We start from the raw sequence: 23,571 nt of genomic DNA, 5'->3' as shown, positions 1-23,571 counted from the left end.
TTATATCCTTTGTTTTGTATTATATATAGTATATCATATATTTATATTTTTATGGGCTTGTCCATATGTACAGACTGTGGATTTTATGATGATTATTATATGTTGGTTTTTATATAGATTATATTCCTGGTTGTACCAACAGATAGGTTTTAATACACATTGTTGCATTAATTATAGTCATCTGTGTATTAGTTTACTTATGGGATTCACATGTCATTTGGTCTTTCCTTGCTATTAGTTATCAGGATGATTTTTCATTAATCCAGTAATGTTTAGGACTCTGACCGGGATGTATTAAGTGATCAATACCAGTCATTTGGAATATGCTTCCCTATTTATAAGCCGGGAGCCATTTAGGGGTTAAGCGCATATACGGCGTGTTAGTAGAGTTGCTCCGAGTTGGTAATGGATTTTCCCTATTGAGAATATGGCCTCGATTACTATTCCAGTTATATAAGGGATTAATTACATCTTCGGGTAATTGGTCTATAGGGCTGATATGTATAATATGATTGGTAACAAGGGGTTAACTGTACATACGGTTATCTTCTTGGCGTATAGTGCTGAGAAATAGCAAGGAGGGATCACTTGCATGTCCATCCAATTACAAGCCAGCTCTCCGCCTAGAGGGCGGATCTGGTGTGCATATGTTTGAGCGTCGTGCCGTCTAGGTCACGCCCCCGGTGACAAAGTCGAAAGTGACGAAACGCGCCGGGCGTGACCAGACGTCGCTTAGTGAAGAGTGCTCTGACATCCGGCAGTTCGGTCCTCCACGGCGTTGAGCCTGGAGACAGTTCTTGGACGGATGCCACCTCCTGTATTTCTATGATATGACATGCGTTTTTATTTGGAACCAAGTGAGTGCAATGTAAAGTGATTGAATAATAAATGCAATTTTAAAACTTTGTTGCACTAGTGGGGTTGTGCTTTTTCTCCACATGTTTGAAATATATGATCCGCTACTGATGTATGGGAGTTTTCCAGTGTGATCCTGAGACTCTTGATTTCCAGCTTAATTATGAGAGTGATTAAGCCACAGCATTTGGTGAGTGCGTTTTTCAGCTGTCCCTGGACATGGTGGTGGTGGAGATTGGTGACCCATAGTTTCTATACACATTATATCAAGAGCTCTCCTTGGACCATTGTTTGTGTGCCTATCATATGGACCTTATTTTTAATGTTTTAACAGTATATTTATGGTATTCTTGTTATATGTTTATAATTTACTAAGGATTTCTAGGGATTTATCTTGTGATCCTATTCTCGCATTGCTGATATTTATTGGTATAAACACTGTGTGGTTGAGTTGTGGCAGGTAGGTGCCACCATTATTGCGCTACCTGATTTTTTTTCCATCTTGATACTCACTGTATTCAGTAGGCAACACTAAATCTGAGGAGGTACAATGTATACGATACACGGATACAAACAGTGACACACTGTGGAGATCAAGAGAGGATCTCGACCGACTGCAAATCGAAGGTCGGATTGTGTTTCTGAAGCCAAGGGTACCCCAAAACAATGGAGTAGTGTGGGGATGAAATAACCTGGAAACAGGTCGACTCCCAATGAACAGACTCTATTGCCATATAAACCGGAAAAGTCTCACGGGTAACCTGTGTCGGTTGCAGGGGTCTGCCATCAATCACCTCGATAACCAGTGGAGAAACATGAGGCTGCAAGGGTATGGCATTCGCAGAAGCAAACGTACTGTCAATAAAATAACCGCCAGCACCAGAGTCTACCAATGCCTGAGTACCCACCGAACCTGCTGCCCAGGAGAGGACAACTGTGATTAGCGTCCCCTGTGATAACCGGGGACGAGAAAAATTCCACCTAAGATCTGCCCCCGATAGGATCTTAGGTGCGAGTGTTTCCCAGATGGGTCGGACAAGATTTCAGGAAATGCCGACCAGGACCGCAATAGAGGCACTGGCCCTCCCTCCTCCTAAGGGCCAGCTCAGCCTCAGAAAGGCGAGTAAACCCAAGATGCATGGGTTCACAGCCACAGGAGGTGTGGGAGGTGAGGGAGGAATGGGTGGGAAAGAAAACGTAGGAGCCGATCTGGTAGGAGGCATCCATAGGCGCTCCTTAAATGATGGTCTCTCCCTGAGCCTGGTATTGATCAAAATGAAGAATGAAATGAGAGCCTTAAGTTCTTCAGGGAGTTCCTTGGCCGCAATCTTGTCCTTCAATGCCTCGGAGAGACCATGAGAGAAGACAGCCACCAGAGCCCCATTATTCCAGCCCACCTCAGCTGCCAGGGTACGAAATTTAGTGGCATACTTGGCAATGGTTCATATACCCTGTTGAATGGACAGGAGCAGCTTTGCAGAGCGAGCAGGCACATCGAATACCCTACGAAAGGAGGCAACAAAATGCAGGTAATCGAGTATCACAGGATTATCATTCTCCCATAAGGGATTCGCCCGGGCCAAGGCCTTGTCCGAGAACAATGAGATTAGGAAGCCCACCTTGGACCTATCAAAAGGCAGAGCCTGAGGAACCATCTCATAATAAATGCCCACTTAGTTTAGGAAGCCACAAAACTGACTCGGTTCACCCCCATAGCGCTGCGGAAGGAAGGCTGAACAAGTCATCCCTCTGGTAACAGTGACTTTAGCTGCAACTGCAGAAGCAGGAGTGGCAACAGGAGCAGCAGCAGGAGGAACCAGCGGCCTAGCAGCACCAGGAGCAAGGTCTGCTATGCGTGCATGCAACGTCTGAAACGCCTGAGCGAACTGACCCAAAAGGTGATCTTGTTGATTGAGCCTGGCAACCAGCATGGGGAGCATGGGATTACCTGCATCGTAAGGATTCATGGCCCTTGCGTACTGTCAGGGAGCTAGGAAACCAGACCACACCGAGATGCAGGTAAAATAAAGCAGTTTATTGGAGCAAACAGCATTAAACGCACAGCAAGAGTGAGGAGCGAGATTAGAAACCAGCTGTGGTCAAGTCCAGAAGCGGGTAGTCTGTCGATGCTGGGTTGTCTGCCTATGCGGGGTCGAGAGCCATGAGAGTCATCAGTCAAGACTGGTCAGAAACAAAGGAACAGAAGACTGCTAGCTGTGATGCACCTTGGAGCACAAACGCAAGGGCAAGGACTGCAACCCATTGGGTGATTGATATTGACAGGTGTGCAGCATCATCAATGTGCAACACCCAAACAGCAGGCAAGTGATGATGCAATCAAAGTTTATAAGAGGCAGAAGTCTGCACATGTCCAAGATGCCTGCCAACAGGAGGGAAAGGTAAGACCTTGACACTGATAAAGTAAATTTCCATTGATTGTATTTAGCCATTGAAAATATACAATACAAACTCTTCCTGAGAGAAACTCCCTGAAAAAAATGATATTATTATGTCATCTCAGGCTACTGCAGGCAGGAGAAAGCATTTTCTTAATCTGTCCTTCTTCTGTGATCCCTTACTTGTATATGTATGGCTGCAGGGCAGGGAATGCTTTATGATTGACCAAGGACAGTGACAGCTTTCTGGCAGAATTGCTGAGGTGGATTCAGACTTGGATCCAAACACAACTGAACCATAACTCTCAAAAGTCCCTGATTTCGAGGGACTGTCCCTGATTTTGTCCCTCATTTTGGTAGGATCTATATGGCTGAATGTAAAATGCACTTTTTATCTTTCAAAATGTGTTTCCCAGTGCTAAATCTTTCATCCAATTTCAACATTTCTGCATGTGTGAATTTCAAAAGCCAATATAAAGGAATACTAATGGTAAAAAAAAAAAAAAGAACTATTCATTTTTTTGTATAATTCCCGGGGGGTGTGCAAGGGGTTTGTCCTATAACTACATACTTTTGCTAATAGGTGTCCCTTGTTCCCATCTCAAAAGGTTGGGAGGTATGCCTGAGCTGAACCCTACTGACTATAAAGAGCCTTCTATTTTCTCCTATTATTTCCTGCAACTTACAGTTTCCTTGCTGAATTTAGCCACAAATTTCCAAAGATGTTGCAACACAAGAAGGGGTGAAAATAGAAAAAGATAGTTCTACAAATTTTTAAATGTTGAGTCTTGATGCTGCCTTGTACTCTGTGTTTATGTTTTTAATCAGCACGATTTCTAACAAAACTTTGAGAATGTTTTAAAATATTACGCATGGCACATTGGAAGAGATTTACTAAAACTGGTGCACACAAAATCTGGTGCAGCTGTGCATAGTAACAAATTAGCTAACTTACGTTTGTTCAATGAAAGTGATACTAAACACACATTGTTTAATTTACATTGTCCCTTTTATTTCTGTATGCGGATGAGGGCACTGTAATTATTTTAATAAAAAAAAAAAAGTTTAAATAGCTTTTTCCTAATTAATATACAACTGTCACATGACCCAGCTCTTTCCCAGCCTGTCTGCAGGAAAACATTAGCAGTAGGAGCCTTTAGTCCTATGCTGCTGGTCATATTAAAAAAAAAATAAAAAATAAAACAGCCTTTGGAATACAGAGTAAAAATAAATAATATCAATAAACTGTTTTACATTGGCATGCAAATATAGATTTGAAATGAAATATTTTATTATTTTGTGGAAATAACATGGTGTGGGTGGATTTCAGCCAGTCACAGACTGTGGCATACCCCTCCAGTCTTTGTCTTTTTTTATTTTTTTAACAAAAAATGTTGAAAACCCAGCTGTGATTAAATACCACCAAAAGAAAGCTCTATTTGTATATATGTATATATATAAATAAACTGTTTTACATTGGCCTGCAAATATACATTTGAAAGTAAATGTTTTATCATTTTGTGGAAATAACACGGTGTGGGTGGATTTCAGCCAGTCACAGACTGTGGCATGCCCCTCCAGTCTTTGTCTTAGAATAAAAGGGAGGTGAAACCCATAAGTTCTGCCTATCAGTGCTACCTATCAATGCCCATCAGTGCTGCATATTAGTGCCTCCTCATCAGTGCCACCCCATCAGTGCCCCCTCATCAGTGCCCCCTCATCAGTGCCCATCAATGCAGCCTATCAGTGCAGCCTCATCAGCACACATGTGTATGAAAGAAAAGAAAAAGGAGGCGCAAACACCTAGTGCATTACCCGTGGTCACCGTTTATAAAATTTTAATAAAATGCCAATTGCATACTCACAAACATGAAGATTGTTAAAATCGTGTTACAAGAATCCACCACAAATGAACTGGAACATGTCCTTGTAGATAGGACAGCTGACGCGTTTCGGGAGTCAAGCTCCCTTCCTCCTTTGAATTTGGTATTTTATTAAAATTTTATAAACGGTGACCACGGGTAATGCACTAGGTGTTTGTGCCTCCTTTTTCTTTTCTTTCATGCACATATGTTGGAGTTCCCTGCCTGAGGAGAGCAGCACACCAGTCTTTCCCTTCGGAGTGAGCGCTTGGCTGAATTGTTCGGTTGGAGTCATCAGTACACATCATTGAAGGAGAAAAATTACTCTTTTACAAAATTTTCTGACAGAAACTAAGAAAAACTTTTTTTTTTTTCAAAATTTTTGGTCTTTTTTCATTTTTTGAAAACCCAGCTGTGATAAAATACCACCAAAAAAGCTCTATTTGGGTGAAGAAAATGATAAAAGATTTATTTGAGTACAGTGTTGCATGACCGTGCAACTGTCATTCAAAGTGCAATAGCACTGAAAGCTGAACATTGGCCTGGGCAGGAAGGGGGCGAAAGTGCCCAGTATAGAAGTGGCTAATCTACATGTAATATTAGGCATAAAATATCAGCGCAGGTGCTCTATAACAGGTGAACCATCACTCTAAGTAGCTCACTTAGACAATAAAATAGTAGGAAAATCAATCAATAAAACATACTTGGTGTGAATGATTAATTGAAGGTGATAGTAGAAGTGAACCCAATAGCAAATTGGGGATAAAAAGTGCAGACAGTGGTGAATAATAAAATATAAAGTGTACAATATACACTGAAAAAGACACTAAGGCTAGTGTCTAAAAATAGTGAAAAAAAATATTTCAACAAGTGAATGTGCCCTATGTAGAGTGAACCAATATACTTCCTTATGTGAAACAGAAATAAAGTGACACAATGATAAAAGTGAAAGGTATCAAATGGTGGTATACCAAAATCAAAAAAATACAATGGAACAGAAAAATGTCCTCTGAAGAGTGAACCACTGTCAGCTCTTCAATAAAATTCCAGAAGTGAAAATATTCAAAGTGAACCATGCAATGAAAAATCAATAAAAAGTCCAAAAATTCTCAAACAAAATAATAATCGGTGTAAGAACAAATAATTCCGGTGATTCCCAGTGCGATTCTATTGGTGAGCTGAGATATCAAAAGGAATGAGTGCAATGGCCGCTCACCTCCACTAACACTCTTTAGAGTGTTTCAGGTATTGCTTGTCAACCTGCAGACTTTTAAGGGTATCTCCTCCAGATCCTGGGGGTCTCGAAGTCCCAATCACCCCACGGACATCAGATAGGGGATACTTGCTACCCGGGTAATGATACTCATATGCCAAAACAATCAGGGAGAGGAACTCATGGTGTAGTATTTCACACAGTTTAATAAGGTAGATAAAAATTGCACTTACATCAAATAAGAACAAACAGCGCCTTCTATGTAATATGTAGAACCGCCGATGCGGTCACAGCACTCATTCTCACGAATTGCTTCCCAATTCCGGTCACGGCCGTCGACCAGGAAGTGACGTCACCACGGCGTCCCGACGCGTTGCGTCACAAACACATGTGACTTTATCAAGGGTCATGTAATATATTGCCCCTATTGTGTTTTGCTGGTTAGTGGGCATGGGGGAGGGAGGAGAGAGCAAAGAGGCTCACTAAAATATGAGCATGTGCAGAGTTGCCACCACAGCAGCAAAATCCCTAGCTGAATTGGGGGACATGAACAGAAGGTGGCGATAGAGAGCAGCATGATCAACCAGGTTTTATTTTCAGAATACATAAAAAGCATCTCCAAAAGACTGAATGACTATGAACAGCATGTAATACAGCATTTATTGATAGTTTTTATGATGTGGGTTTAGTGACACTTTAAGCTTTAACAACAAAACCTAGAAGTTGATTCTGTGTGCACCAGTTTTAGTAAATCTCCCCTATTATGTAGCAATATCCAAATTGTTATTTCACATATTGGAAATGCCTTCATGAAAGCGAAAACCGCTATTCATAAACATTCATAATGTTAATACTATACATTTTTAAAATAGATTTTAGTTTCTGCTCTAGTAGGCACAGTAATTTAGAACTTCAGGTAACTTCCTCTAATTGCATGTTATAAAGCCTGTGCATGTCTGTGTGTGACCTGCTTGCTTTGTTGTTTTGCACTTGCCAAGCTCCAATTAATCAGCGGGCTATGAACACCAGCTGGAAGAAGGTGGGATGGATTGTTAGAGTGACTACCAAATCCTGTCACATGGTGATACAGCCCACTACTGTATTATTGAAGTGACAGAATGTCAGCGGTGCCAACATAAGACTTTAATTACAGACTTCCGTTATTCACAAAAAGTCCATTTTAATGCTTAATGTTCAGTTCCACTGAAAAACTTTATTTTAACCTTCCTGGCACATATTAGCCCTGTTTGTATAATTCTATCTATCTATCTATCTATCTATCTATCTATCTATCTATCTATCTATCTGTCTATCTGTCTATCTGTCTATCTGTCTATCTGTCTGTCTGTCTGTCTGTCTGTCTGTCTGTCTGTCTGTCTGTCTGTCTGTCTGTCTGTCTGTCTGTCTGTCTGTCTGTCTGTCTGTCTGTCTGTCTGTCTGTCTGTCTGTCTGTCTGTCTGTCTGTCTGTCTGTCTGTCTGTCTGTCTGTCTGTCTGTCTGTCTGTCTGTCTGTCTGTCTATCTATCTATCTATCTATCTATCTATCTATCTATCTATCTATCTATCTATCTATCTATCTATCTATCTATCTATCTATCTATCTATCTATCTATCTATCTATCTATCTATCTATCTATCTATCTATCTATCTATCTATCTATCTATCTATCTATCTATCTATCTATCTATCTATCTATCTATCTATCTGTCTATCTATCTATCTATCTATCATGGGCAGTTGTGGGCTATATCTTTTAATGGCTATATTAAGGGGATTTACTCACAAATGTGTGTGTTTGCCCATCCCCTGTATTGGGCAGGTGTTATTCTACATCATTAAGAACCCATCAGTGAGGCAGGATACAATTTCTATTTTTCTGGGAGCTACGGAAATTGGACAAAACTATGAAATTGTTGTGAATATATCTCAAAAATTGAACCGTAAGGGATATTAGAAGCAACAGATGATTCAACTTCCTAGCAATCATGTAGAAATAAGTTTGAAAATCAATTGAATACTGATCTCTGTGCTCCCCCTTCTCCCCACACCATCATAATGTGGAAAACCAAAATTATGAAAAAAAAAGGTAATTTTTTGCCCCCCCAGAGATTGGCTTTAAAATCCTTTTTGAACCATTACCTACAGAGTCCAGGCAGTGAGCTACAAATGCTAATATTTCTCCAAAGGTTATGCAACAGTTTTACAAATATAAATTGGTTCTACATTGTACAACTATGACACAATGAGAGATTCTCCACACTTTAAGCCATTATTTATTCTTCCAATATGTACTAAAGCTTAGCAAGCCTTGAGCTTATATAGAATGCTGGTTGGTGGCTCCGTGTGTCAGTGCAGCTCTGCTCTTCCAGGCAATATCATTCATTATCTTACTATTTCTATGTATCCAACTGTATGTGCTTCCAAAGGACAAACTGAAATTAGGTCTTCAAGCAACACAAGCCCATGCCTATATACACCATGTAGGTAACATTACATAATGTGGAAGTGTAAAAAAAAATATATAAAACAGATTTAAAACATATTTGCTGTTGACAGTATTAATATGTTAACTTGTTAGGTTATGTTTATTTTACTCTTTGACTCTTGTATCAATCAAACTTACTTTAATTTCAACTCCATATCCAGAATATACATAGATTGTGTAGCTGCAGTCCAACCCAGTGTTATACTGATAATTTCTGTGCACAGGGGACAGAAGAACACCCTCCGTAGCAGTAAAATTTTTACTACAGGGCTCTGTAAAAGAGAAAAACAGACACTGAGTTACATGACATAGTGCTCATGTACATGCTAAATAGAGAAGCTCTGAGCCTCTACCAAGCAGACAATATACAAACAAAGGTGATCATATAAGGCCAATGCTAGGACTGTTAAAGACTGTAAAAGAAACCAGGGCACCTTTGGGTTATGAAGAATCACAGTTAACAAACTTACAGTATATACTTTTCTGTTTTTCCTATGTTGTCTCTTTTTCCTCATTTTGTTTTCTTTCCATTTTATTTCTATTAGTGCCCCTTTCCCTTCTCTAGTGCCTGGTATGAGTAATGCTCACCTCTAGGCTATCCACTTCTTGGTTGACCTGTTGTACCAGACAGGAATCTTCTAATACACTTTTTTTGTAATGCTAAAGGCTGAATAGCACACAAGGACGTCTGTATATCTGTTAGATTAAATTACAGTGTTTGGCTTTGAAGCTATGACTTCATAGGCATAAGCAGCGTTGCCAACCTACCAGATTGAAATTTACTGACATGACAGCCAAAATTTACTGGCACAGCCAAGTTTTTACTGGCGTTTGTAAAAGTTACAAAATTAGTTTTAAAGAGGAAGTAAACCCTCCTCTTCAACTTTTACCTATAGGTAAGCCTATGATAAGGCTTACCTATAGGTACTGTAAATATCTCCTAAACATGTACCGTTTAGCAGATATTTACCTTACATGCCGCCAGTGACATCACTGGCGCATGCGCTCTGAAGGAACGGCCGCTGGTGCCGTTCCTTCAGAGCCCCGTGCCGTGACCGTCGGCTCCCGCGTGCGTGCGCGGGAGTGACGTCACTGCAGCTCCAGCCAATCAGATGGCCGGATGCCGCGATCCCGGAAGACAGGCGACTGAACATGCCGCCCGTCATACAGGTAAGCGGGCGGCACGGTGGGGGCTCGTTCTAAGGTAAGTATTTCATAATGAGCTAGTATGCGATGCATACTAGCTCATTATGTGTTTCTCTTTCAGGTTGAAAAAAAAAAAAATTTAATGGGTTTACAACCTCTTTAAGTGTAAATTGCAGTATTTAGACTACAAAAAAAGTACAATAAGCAATTAGCAATGTGATTAAAAACATATTTTTTGTTTTATCTTTGCTACAGTAAGTAAGTAGCTCAGGGACAGGGGGGAAAGAAATTAGAATGGACAGGCACACACACATGAAACTGACTCTCACAGTGTGTCACATGCTCATGCGCAGTCCGAGCTGAGCATCACACCCATATGTTTTACTTTTCATGTCATTGGCATGTACTAGCAGGAGAAAAGTGCCTGGTTTTTACTGGCTACCAGTAAAAATAATGATGGTTGGCAACACTGGGCATAAGTAGCTTGCACTATGATTTTTTTTAGGCAAGAGTAAATTCAGGCCTGAGCTCCACTTGGCTGTAGGCCCAACAGTCAGGGCCTAACAAAAAAATGGATCTATCTCATCCTCAGACTACCAGGTGATGAAGACATGTACCCAATGGCATGCAGTAAGGACAGATATGATAGGTACAGGCAGCGTAGGTTGGAGAGAACAAGATACTATATCAGGAGGCTAGACCATCTAAGAGGCAGAAAAATAAATATGAATATGCATGAAAAAAATTACTTGATGGAGCTAAAGAGGTGCAAAGTACTGGAGCAAGCTCCTTTTGGGCTGACACAGCATACCAGGATGGCAACACAGAAAATAAAAACCTGCAGCCTAGGAGGCAATAGTAAGTGTCAGTTTAGTGCAGCTTTAATGCTACATGGTGCTTGGAAGTCATTTTTTTTTATTTTAAAGAATTGGGCTTTCTTTGTTTAATGCTGAAGAAGCCATTTAATATCTCATAAGGGAGGTATACCAGTAAAGCTCTGCTCAAGGCACAGAAATTCCTTTTAAAAAAACAAAGAAAAGAAACACAGGACATTCACTGTCTGCTTCAACCCCTACGAGCATAAACATAGCAAGGGTTGTAAATTGTCCATCTAAGCACCATAACCAGGTGTCATGAGAATGAGTGGGCTGCATAGGTTGCAACTTGGATTCTTTTAAAAGCCTTGCTGTTTGTAGTAACAATAAGGTGGCAGAAGCAAGTTGCAAGTGCATTCCAGATGCCACCGGATGCTTTTAAAAACCTTGCTGTTTGCACTCACAATATTGAGATTGAATCACGCTGTGCAAGCTGCATACTGTATGTCATTCCTCTGGATTTAAACATGTCTACAAGCAGTGAGCACCATGATCCCTGCACTTATCATTTATGGCAGCTTCTAACTATGCAGTATAAGTGTTCCCAAATTACGCTTCCTCCCGGAGTTGGACAGCCATACTTTTTGTATTGCACATAATCTAATACCTAGCATATATCCCTTATAACTGTATGTATGGCAAAACTTTTTTTCAGTTTAGAGCAGAGAAGGAGTAGATCCCCGTCACTATTTTAGGGTTGTCTGTGCTCCTGCTAGGTAGGTTCATTCTCTCCATTTGAAAGTTATTGGAGAAACCCAAAATTTTAGAATTATGACTAAAACAAGAGCTGAGGGTAAATCTTCCAATGGCTGTCACAACTACCTAAGAGGGGAAGTCCATTTCTTTGTTGAGATTTCCTACCACTTCCCGCTGTTCTCTGGATCAGAGTGTCAAGGAAATCTCCCCAGCAAGACACAGACAGCAAAAAATACACCTTTAACTCCTCCTTCTCTGTCCAAGATTTAAAAAATAGTTTTGGCTATACATACACTCACTATACATTCATTAACCACTTTGCCGCTGCTCACTAGAGCTCTACTGCGGCAAAGTGGCTCTTGTAGGTCTGACGACGTAGACCTACGTCGGCAGAACCTCCCCCGAACTCGGCGGCGCGCGCGCGCCTCCGGAGGCTCGCTCCCACTGTATTCAGTCACAGCGAGAGTCGGGCCAGGGGAGGAGCAGCGGTGATCGCCGCTGCTCTTCCCCGATCGTCGGGGAATCGAGTCTGGAGATCCGCCCGCTTGTGTAAACAAAGTGGGCGGATCTCCTAAGTGACAGACAGGGTCAGATTGCAGGATTCAGCATAGCTGAACCAGCGATCTGTCCCTGTTTCACTCAGTCACCTCCCTCCACACATGTCAGTAAGCACCAGGCATACATTAACCCCTCCCTCTCCAATAAAATTAACCCCTTCCCTACCAGTGTCATTTTTACAGTAACAGTGCATATTTATAGCACTGATTACTGTAGTAATGTCACTGGTACCCCCAAAAGTGTCAAAAATGTCAGTCAAGGGTCCGATCTGTCCACCGCAATGTCGCAGTCCGGCAAAAAAAATCGCAGATCGCCGCCATTACTCGTTAAAAAAAAAAACCCACCAAAAATGACAGAAATCTTTCCCTTAGTTAGTAAACGCAATAACTTTTGCGCAAACCAATCAAAAAACACTTATTGCGATTTTTTTTTTACCAAAAATATGTAGCAGAAAACGAATTGGCCTAAAATGATAAAAAATTCTGATTTTTACACTTTTTTGGGGGGGAATTTCATATAAAAAAATGTGAAAAATATTGTTATTTTTTCCAAATAGTCGCGTTTTTTGTTTATAGCGCAAAAAGTAAAAATAGCACAGGTGATCAAATACCACCAAAAGAAAGCTCTATTTGTGGGAAAAAAAAGGATGTACATTTCGTTTGGGTATGGCATTGCATGACTGCGCAATTGGCAGTTAAAGTTGCACAGTGCCAAATTGCAAAAAGTGGCCCAGACGTAAGACAGCAAAATCCTCCGGTGGTAAAGTGGTTAAACAAGTTTCTTTTTTATTTCATGTAGCTAGTATCCACAATATTACAGTCACCTGGTACTGGCACAGTTGTGGTCACAGTTGTAGTAATTATGGTACTTGTAGTGGTTTCCTCTTCCTCTTCAAATGCCGTGACTGGAGATGGTGATATGTTGGAAGAAATCCTCTTCCTATCTGGAATGCTTGCATGTTTTGGAGTTCTGTAAGTGCCTTTACTTATTCCAGAAGTAGCATATGAATCACTGTCCTTAACAGCAAATGAGGAACTAGTGTGAGTGACAGATGACGGCTCTATATGGCTTATGTCTTGCTGGGGACCATAATCAACCTTACTCTTATCAGTCTGAAATATAAAATGAGCATCAGAGGTTGGTAAAGAATCTACTACTGGTACCAATGACACAGTTTCCAATGCAACACCAAAGTCTTTTTTATTTTCAGTAACAACAGATGTAGTGTCCATTATCATTGTGGATGGTGTAAGGGGCATTGTGGGTGTAGAAAATTCCTCATGGAATGTCGGAGCATTGTCCGGATGAGCCAGGTTAACGCTTGTTTTGCGTTCTGATAATTTATCGCTTAACCCACTATTGTCCTGTGATTGTTTGGTCCTAGTAAAGTAGGGTGGTAGGTGCCTGAAGTCCTTTTTCATAATACTTTCATGAAGAATTCCTTCCAGTAGAGGGTGGTGGTTCAGCAATGTCATGGTAGCTGCTGTTGTGATAAAAGGTACCTCTCCTTCTAGATCTCCAACAACTGTAGTTGAAGTTGGGTCTTGTTTTGTATTCCAGCTTCCAGTGACCTTGTTGTTAATTCCATTTATTACTGCGGTAATCAAGCCTAAGCAAAAGACAAAAGCACCAAGTTAATTATATTTTGTTGGAAAAAAACAACTTTCCTACAGGTATACAACTAACATTTGGAACAAAATGAAAATTTTTCACCTTCAACTCTCAAAGTATGTAGAGAGGTATAAAGCATCTGCATTCACTACACTTATTGCTACTGTAACTACTTTATCTTTAACCACTTAAGCCCCGGAAGATTTTACCCCCTTCCTGACCAGTGCCTATTTTGCGATTCGGCACTGCGTGACTTTAACGGACAATTGCGCGGTCGTGCGACGCTGTACCTAAACTAATTTGACGTCCTTTTTTTTCCACAAACAGAGCTTTCTTTTGGTGGTATTTGATCACCTGTGCGATTTTATGATCATGCGCTATAAACAAAAAAAGAGCGTCAATTTTGCAAAATGAACAATATTTTTCACATTTTTTTTATATGAAATTCCCAAAAAAATGTAAAAATCTAAATTTTTTAACATTTTAGGCCAATTTGTTTTATGCTACATATGTTTGGTAAAACATATCGCAAAAAGCGTATTTTGATTTGTTTGCGCAAAAGTTATTGCGTTTACTCACTAAGGGAAAAATTTTGGCATTTTTGTTGTTTTTTTTTTAACGAGTAATGGCGGCGATCTGCGATTTTTTTTGCGGGACTGCGACATTGCGGCGGACAGATTGGACATTAACTGACATTTTTGACACTTTTGGGGTTACCAGTGACATTACTACAGTAATCAGTGCTATACATATGCACTGTTACTGTAAAAATGACACTGGCAGTGAAGGGGTTAACTTTTTTTTAGAGGGAGGGGTTAAGTGTGTCCCTAGGGGCGTGCTTCTAACTGTGATTGGATGTGGCTTGAGGTGTAAGAACAGTGATCAACGGTCCTACATAGCAGAACCGTATGATCTCCATTCATACACAGGGGAGAATGACATGCGGCTTTGTTTACATTAGATCTCCCGCTGTAACGGACAATCGCGAGTGCCCGGCGGACATCGGGTCCGCCAGGCACACGCGCGCGGGGGGGTCCGTGAGCGAGCGGGAGTGCGCCTCCGGCGGCGCGCGCTCGCTCCCTCCCTAGAGCCTTACAGGCTAGCGACGTAGACCTACATCGCTTTGTCTGTGTGGGGCTGACTGCGGACGTAAATCGTTGTTAGGCAGTCGGCAAGTGGTTAAGGCATTGCAAATAATGGAAAAACAGCATGTTGAAAGTTTCCTGTAGCGTGATTTCTTAGTTCAGATATTTCTTCTGTTAACCCAAATATAAGTTACTTGTAATCACGAACATTTGACCCAAGATGAATTCCTGTTCTGCAGCAAAGCTATTTCTGACCTTTTTCAAGGCCACATTTCTTTAAAAAAAAATGAGTACTTCTTTTAGTTTCACTTTCTGAGCCTGAAGGATGAAAGAAAAGTTCATCCAGACCTGACCCCAATCAAGGCGAAAGAGAAAAATCTATTTCCAGTAGCTGCAACTCGCATAAAAAACTGAAGGGATCAATGTAGCTGGTGGGAAAAATGCCAGCATAAGATGTCTCATGCTCATGTGATTTCTTTATCTATGTGGGTACAAGGGGCCCAAGAGTCTACAGAGATGAGCATCGAGTGTCATGCCCGCAGTGAAGGACAGCCAAAATCAGCCATAGTGGCCAAACCGTTTTATCTTATGTCACATTTCAAGTGTTTACTGAATTATTTTTATTTTCTGAAGTAAGAGAAATGTGCTTGGAGCGGAACAGTACCCCTGCTCTGACCTTAAGTTTTGCTGGAAAATGTTATATTTTATTTGATATTTTTTTTGTAAAACTACAACTACTGTTGAAAGTATTTTTGTGTTTATATGGAACTTGTTCAGCTTAGTGGGTGAGAAGAAAACTACGTAAAGAGAACCTGTCACCTTGCACATTCAAGGCAAAGTTACGGCTCTTCTTGATAGGGCAACGCCTCCCGTTGATATGCACCTTCCCTGTGATCCCCTATCCCCTATTCAGCTTCGGGAGTGCTGAGTTTAAGCCCTGTATAAACTCTGTTGTGTACAACTAGGAGATATTTGTCTATGTCAGGTAGTGCCGAAACAAAGACCTTCACAGCAGGACCATCTTGTAATATTTTTTAACAAAAACTCCATATTATAAATATTACATTAACATGGTAAAACTCCAGACACAATACATTGTACATACACTGATAAAATACAATATATGTGCTGTTCTACTTGCCAAAGGACTTGTTCTCCTTCCCATCCATTTCTGGCATTTACACAGCTCTAGTACAGATCACAACCTCTTATAGTATTGCAGAAGACCTGATTTTTCTCTGCTGCAGTTCAGCAACACTTACAGGTCTCTTCCCCACCCCTTCCCTGTGACTGGACAGCGAAAGGAAAAGTAGCACATTCAGGAGTCCCTCTACCTGTCTATCTACTCTCTCCACCTATCAGCATGCTGTTTCCCTTGCAGCATAACTGATTGGTTCCTTGCTTTGTGTCTGCCTTCCCCAGCCTGAGCTCTTCTGTACAGGCACTGCAAGAGACTGATACAAAGTTCAGCTACTAAAACTGCCCGAGAAAAATCAAAAATACATTCAATCACTTCAGCTCTGGAAGGTTTTACCCCCTTCATGACCAGGTCATTTTTTGTTATTTAGTACTGCTAAAAATAATTTAAAATAAAGATTCGAATTTGATCATAAATTTTGGCCCAGTTGTATTATGCTACATGTCTTTTGTAAAAAAAAAATAAAAAAATATCCTAATATGTGTAAATTGACTGGATTGCGTGAACTATCATATAGATACTGGAATGTTTTTAACTACTAATGGCAGTGATCAGGGAATTATAATGGGACTGGGATAGTGTGGTGATAAATCTGACACTAACTGACACGGGGGGGGGGGGGGCTGGATAACAGCCACTGACATCACCAGTGACACTAATACAGTGATCCAGGGCTGGGTCTAACCATGGGTCCCACTGGGTCCATTGGACCCAGGCAGCACTTTGAGAGGGGCAGCAAATTGATGCCCAAGATTTTTTTTTTCCCAGCAGTTTTGTGTGTCATCAGTTTGCAGCGCATTACAGGTGGCATTTCCCCATCTCATACTGCCACCCATAGTGCAAACTGAGGAGTATCAGGAGGCAGAGGGTGTGCGCAATGACGTCAGACATTCAGACAAACTTAATAATACTAGAGTTTGTGGTTTGTAATTGAATATAATGGTATGTCATATAATAATAATAAATCTGACTTTCTGATAAATTTAGTTTTAGTTTTAATTCTCATGATATAAAAATAAAATTGTGTGGGCCTTTTGGTGGGCATGTTTTTTTTCTCTTTGGGGGGGGGGCAGCATTTAATCTTTGGACCCAGGCAGTACAATGTCTTGGGCCAGCCCTGCAGTGATCAGTGATAATACTATACATTGTGACTGTACTAATCACACTGATTAACAATGTGTAATGTGTGAATTATGTGCTGATTTTACTAACATACAGTATCTCACAAAAGTGAGTACACCCCTCACATTTTTGTAAAGATTTTATTATATCTTTTCATGTGACAACACTGAAGAAATTACACTTTGCTACAATGTAAAGTAGTGAGTTCACAGCTTGCTGTCCTCTCAAAATAACTCAACACACAGCCATTAATGTCTAAAACTCCGGCAACAAAAGTGAGTACACCCCTAGGTGAAAATGCTGAAAGATGTAAACACAGCAGACTGTTGTTCTCTCTGGAATGAACACAGAGCACCTGTGATCCTCCTATTTAGGATCACAGGTCCCTGTGTTGATTCCATAAGTCCCTCCCCCATACAGTTAGAAAACACTACCCTAGGCTCACATGTAACCCTTTGATTACCCCTGGGTTAACTACTTCCCTGCCAGTGTCATTATTACAGTAACTGCATATTTTAAGCACTGATTACTGTAGTTATGTCACTGGTCCCCCCAAAAGTGTAAAAAATGTCAGTTAGGGGTCCTATCTGTCCACCGCAATGTCGCAGTCCCGCTAAAAATCGCTGATCACCACCATTACTAGTAAAAAAAAAAAAATGACATAAACCTTTCCTGTAGTTAGTAGACACGATAACTTTTGTGCAAACCAATCAAAATACGCTTATTGGCTTTTTTTTTTTACCAAAAATATGTAGCAGAATACAAATTGGCCTAAAAGGATTAAAAAATGTGATTTTTAATTTTTTTGGGGAGAATGTTTTATAGCAGAATGTGAAAAATATTGCTTTTTTTCAGAATTGTCGCTCTTTTTTTATTTATAGCGCAATAAATAAAAATCGCACAGGTGATCAAAAACCACCAAAAGAAAGCTCTATTTATGGGGAAAAAAGGACATCTGTTTTATTAGGGAACAGCATCGTACAACCGTACAATTATTAATTAAAATAACGCAGTGCCGAATCACAAAAAATGGCCTGGTCATTAAGGGGGCAAAACCTTCCGATCCAAAAGTGGTTAAAGCTTGTCTGAGATTTTAGTAATTAGGTTTAGATACAGTATACACTTCTATGTAGGGTCTAACACTCACTTACATTTACTGATCATGTTGGCATCTATAGCTATGAAGCATAGGAAATGTCTCTATAATTCCCCCTTAATGTAACTGCTGTCTGGCCACAAAGAAAATTGACAAAAGCGCTGGAAGCCAGGGCCACCTTAAATGTTCTTTACTATTCCATTGATAGCACAGGGCTGAGCAATGCCATGCTACATAAGGGATCCGCAGTACAAGTATTACATTAATGAATGATTCACCTCAGCAAATTTTGAAATCCATTCAGCTGATGAACACTCTCTACAACAGTTTCCTCCTGTACCGGCACAGTAATTAATAAATGTATTTATCATCCGCTCTGACCTTTCTTCCAAATCCACTGCATCTTCCCTAATCATTTTCACTTGTTCGCTTATGTTTATCAACATTTCATCCGAGTTCTCGCTTATTATACCATCCTCCCACAGACCTGCTCATCTTCTTCTGAACAAGGGAGTGTCAGAAAATGAGAGTGTTATTATTTCCCCTCATAATAAGTTCTTGCTCAATGAGCTGGAATTTTCAACTGTTTCCAGCAATATATTGCAGAAGTCATTTAGAGGCTGCTTAGGTAGAGAAAGCTAGCCTAAAGTCTTGGGATGGCAGAACTACAAATTCCAGCATTCTGTTTTATAGCAAAACCAAGTGTTGTGAGCTGTAATCTGTCATTAGCGGAAGTTAGGTAATATACAACAGAGATGTATAATAACTAAGTAGAACTACTTCACTACTGTACTTAAGTACCGAAAGGCGGTATCTGTACTTTCCTGGAGTAGAATTTTTTTCTCCTACTTCCACTTTTACTTCACTACATTTTTTCAATGATTTCAATACTTCTACTCCGATATTTTTTTTTTCGTGCTGCATAGTTACTCGTTACTATTATAAAAATTACCACTGCCAGAACAGTAGATGGCAGGTTTCATGAAGCTCCAAAAAATGTGTATAATGTCATGTGTAAATCAGCGCATACGAAAATAAATGCTACTGTATGTATAAATAAAAGCTGCTATACCAAATCTTTCCACTAAAAAGAAAATATGAAACAAACAAATTGTGATTGTCCTTTAGGCTGCATTCACATGTCAGCGTATTGATCGCGGGCAGAATCACCGCCATTCCGCCCGCGATCCGGAAATCATTGCAAATCGTGGGACGCCTGTGCTTTGCCAGTGATTTGCAATAGCACCCCAAACGCTGTGCGATGTTGCCGCGATTTCCGCATGCGGAATGCATTACACCCAAAAAAGTACAAGAGCTTCTTTGGAGCGTAATGCGTCCCGCAATTTTTTTGCATGATGTTACCGCGATTCGGCAGGCAGAAATCGCGGCAACATTGCACAGCGTTTGGGGTGCTATTGCAAATCACGGGCCACGCACAGGCGTCCTGCAATTTGCAATGATTTCCGGATCGCGGGCGGAATCGCGGCGATTCGGCCCACGATCAATACGCTGACATGTGAATGCAGCCTTAGGTTACTCATTGGAAAAAATAAAAAACAATATGATGTTCAAACTTTTGACTTCTTTCTTTAATAACTACATAACACAGTACTTGTACTTTTACTTTCAGTACTTGAGTAGCAATTTTTTTTTAAAAAAACTACTGGTACTTTTACTTTCAGTACTTGAGTAGCAAAATTAAAACAAAAAAAACTACTTGCAATACTTAAGTACAAAAAATGTTGAATACTTTAGTACTTCTACTCAAGTCACTTTTTGATAGAGCACTTCCACTTCTACTCAAGTCACTTTTTGATCGAGTACTTTTACTCAAGTATGGGTTTCGAGTACTTTATACAACTCTGATATACAATGACATACCTATGTGTGCTCTGGGATTGAATTTAGGTAACCTCACATTAAGATTGGAACATCTGGCGAAACTTTTTTCTTTCTTTAGATATGGTGGCAAAGTATGACTAGCTATTTTGGGCCTTATTGCAATGTTTGTCTTGTTATAACGATATCTTCTCACTTCCGGTTCCATAGACACAAAAGGAAGTTCTCAGAAATGTCCACCATACAACTTTTATCATATTAGGTACCGCGATTAAGAGATTTCCTACTAATCCTGTAAGAACTGTAAAATGTTTGATTTCCCCTCACTTTCTGTTTTGGTGACACCAGGACCAAAAGTGAATGAACTTCCCTAACAGTGGCACAGAAGATTAAAAATGTGATCTCCTCCTAACTCAAGTAAGTAAAGTATTAGCTGGGTCTCGTTAAACACTACGCAAAATGACCCTTGGCATGTGTGGTGACCTTGTATTGGTCATAGTAGGAAGTAATACTTCATAATATTTGTATGTTTTAAAGAGAAATTCAAAAATTGGTTTAAAATGCTATGACATGGGATAATTAACTCTTGTGGTAGATGTGTTTATACAGTGAATCCACAGCAGACAGGAAGCCCGACAACAGTCCAACATACATTTTCCTTTGCAGGGGACCTTCTCCAGTTTCAGTAAAATACAAACCGTAGAAAATACTGATCCACCTGGTTCATAAGCTCACTCAGTTCAACTGCAGTACCTTGCTGCACCTCTTACCAGTCTCTCTGACTGTTGTCCAGCACTTCTGGATACTTGGCTCTCTAGCCTTTAGTCGCAGCAGCCCTGCTGCATGACCCACCTCTGGCCTATGGATTGGTGTTCAGCTGACAACACGATAGGAGCTGACCTAAATCCTGGAACTGAGACCCCATGTCTCTTGGCTTCCAGCTGGGCCCTCTGGCCCCTCAATTAGACTTTCCGTCTCCCCCACTGGGAGCTGTCTCCAAACTCGGACCTCTGAGCTATCCTCAGACCTGAGTATATAATGACACTGCACACTTGTGTACTCAACCAGTTTGCAGGCATCTAGCACAACCCAGACACAGGATTTACTTCTCCTATAGAGAGCTGCAGAATCCAGAGAAAGCCAAATTCACAGCATTCTCTGCCCAGAAACACTAGTCTGGAACATCTCATTTACCCTAAATGTGAATCTTGTGCCACATTTTCCTATCTTTTCACAGTGACAGAGTCCCGTCCTGTCACAATGCCCACCAACCCATCTACTTAAAGCCTAAATTTACCTAAAAAAAAATACAAAGTAAGCACAAGGGATATTACTTATTTTCAATGTGATGTGTCCTTGTGCTTCTGTCTTTTAGATTATAATATTCCTCCTCCGATGTCCACATATTCTTCCAATGAGGAACTATCACAGGCTCTAATCAAGATTACTCCACTATGCCCACCCTTTCCACCCAGCTACTCCATTCATAGAAGCTATGCTATAGTTACTATGATAGAAACATAATCTATGAATTGACCCTTCAAGGGGTGGACTTGTCAATCATCTACCCATCCTTTATTCAAAGATTAAGTTCCATTCATAAAAGCTGTTGTGTATGGGATGGAAGATTTCTTCATATTAGGTACCGCGATTAAGAGATTTCCTACTATGGATTTTCTTCCATCCCATACACAACAGAAGCACAAGGGAAACGGAAGGGAAGAACAGCAGCACAAGGGAAACATCCCACTGAAGGTTAGTAATGTCCCTTGTGCTTATTGTGTACTTTTTTGTATGTAAATTAAGAGATTATAAAATATACCATCAGTCCAAACCTGTTTTGGTTTTAAATAGGGAGGGAATGGGTAAAATCCAGATTAGGATTTTTGGTGTCTGTGTTTTGGTGGAGAGATGTTCCTTCACTTCCTGTTCCAGAATCATAACTAGAAGTGAGGGGACATCTTATCTTAGACAGTTGTTACCAGGACAGTTGTCTGCATTGGTAGATTTCCCCCTACCTCTTGTTGTGGTGAGTACTTTAACCACTTCCCACCTGCCCTATAGGCGATTGACGACGGGAAAGTGGTTGCATTATCCTGACCATACGTCATATGATGGCGGCAGGATGGCGCGCAGAGCGGCAATCGGGGATGCGGCGTGTCACACAGACACACCGCATCTCCGATCTCGGTAAAGAGCCTACTGACGTAGGCTCTTTACCACGTGACCAGCCGTGTCCAATCACGGCTGGTCACATAGTACACAGGAAGAGCCGTTGATCGGCTTTCCTCAGTACGTGCCTGACACGCACGAGTAAAGGAGAGCCGATCTGCGGCTCTCCTGACATGGGGGGTCTGCACTGGTAATCAGATCATTGATTACCAGTGCAGACCCTCGGGGGGGGGGTGCCACTAGAACCACCAGGGATGCCCAACCATGACCCCAGGGATGCCCACCCATGACCCCAGGGATGCCCACTATGGCCACCAGGGATGGCAATCAGGGCTCAGGGAGCCCGCCAGTGCCCTCCCCATTAGTGCTGCCCGCCAGTGCCCTCCCCATCAGTGCTGCCCACCAGTGCCCATCATTGCCATCTCTCAGTGCCGCCCACCAGTGCCCATTATTGCCCACCAGTGCCGCCTATTAGTGCCCATCAGTGCCGCCCGTCAGTGCTGATCAGTGCCACCTATCAGTGCCCATCAGTGGCCACCAGTGCTGCCTATCAGTGCCCATCAGTGCCACCTATCAGTGCCCATAAATGCTGCCTATCAGTGCCCAGCAGTGCCGCCTATCAGTGCCCACCAATGCTGCATATCAGTGCTACTTATCAGTGCCACATATCAGTGCCCATCAGTGCCGCCTATCAGTGCCAACCCATCAGTGCCACCCCATCAGTGGCTCCTCATCAGTGCCTGTCAGTGCAGCCTCATCAGTGCTCATCAGTGCAGGAAAAAATGTATTTATTTACAAAATTGTATAACATAAACAAAAAAACTTTTTTTTTTTTTCAAACTTTTCGGTCATTTTTTTTTTTGTTTAGCAAAAAAGAAAAAACCTTGCGGTGATAAAATACCACCAAAAGAAAGCTCTGTTTGTGGGGGGAAAATTACATAAATTTGGTTTAGGTACAGTGTGGCATGACCGCGCAATTGTCATTCAAAATGCAACAGTGCTAAAAGCTGAAAATTGGCCTGGGCAGGAAGAGGGTGAAAGTGCCCTGTATTGAAGTGGTTAAAAGTGTTGATTTCCCCTTACTTTCCATCTTAGTGACAATGGTCACCAGAAGAACCAGGGGGCATAGGCAATAATAATACAAAAGGTCCTACAGGGGTTTTACCCTTGCCAGTTCTATCAAAAAATAAAAATATTTTGGCTAGACATATACTGCCAGTTGCAGTAAGAGGAAGTATTTGTGTGGCAAAAAATAAAGCCCCTTTTTTTTAATTCAGCATGTTTGTAATTGCAAGTAAAGGGTAACCTGTGGTCTGGGAGCCAAGTAACTGTTATAAAATTCAAACGTTTTTTTATCTTTG

At 41.0% G+C, this 23,571-nt stretch overlaps 1 protein-coding gene across 1 annotated transcript in view; it reads right to left on the bottom strand.

The window, feature by feature from the left end:
• Window positions 1-23,571, bottom strand: part of SEZ6 (seizure related 6 homolog) — a 930,588-nt gene that overhangs the window by 445,192 nt on the left and 461,825 nt on the right. Inside the window, exons 2-3 of the mRNA XM_082244641.1 lie at window positions 12,911-13,696; window positions 8,951-9,084 (exon numbers count right to left, since the gene is read on the bottom strand). Of these exons, the coding sequence (XP_082100767.1) occupies window positions 8,951-9,084; window positions 12,911-13,696 (920 nt within the window). The remainder of the gene's footprint in view (window positions 1-8,950; window positions 9,085-12,910; window positions 13,697-23,571) is intronic.

This window comes from Pelophylax lessonae, assembly GCF_965119305.1.
Source record: "Pelophylax lessonae genome assembly, chromosome: 2".
Classification (NCBI taxonomy): domain Eukaryota; kingdom Metazoa; phylum Chordata; class Amphibia; order Anura; family Ranidae; genus Pelophylax; species Pelophylax lessonae.
Note: the sequence above shows the minus strand (reverse complement) of the source record. Positions and strands in the feature narration are given on the sequence as shown.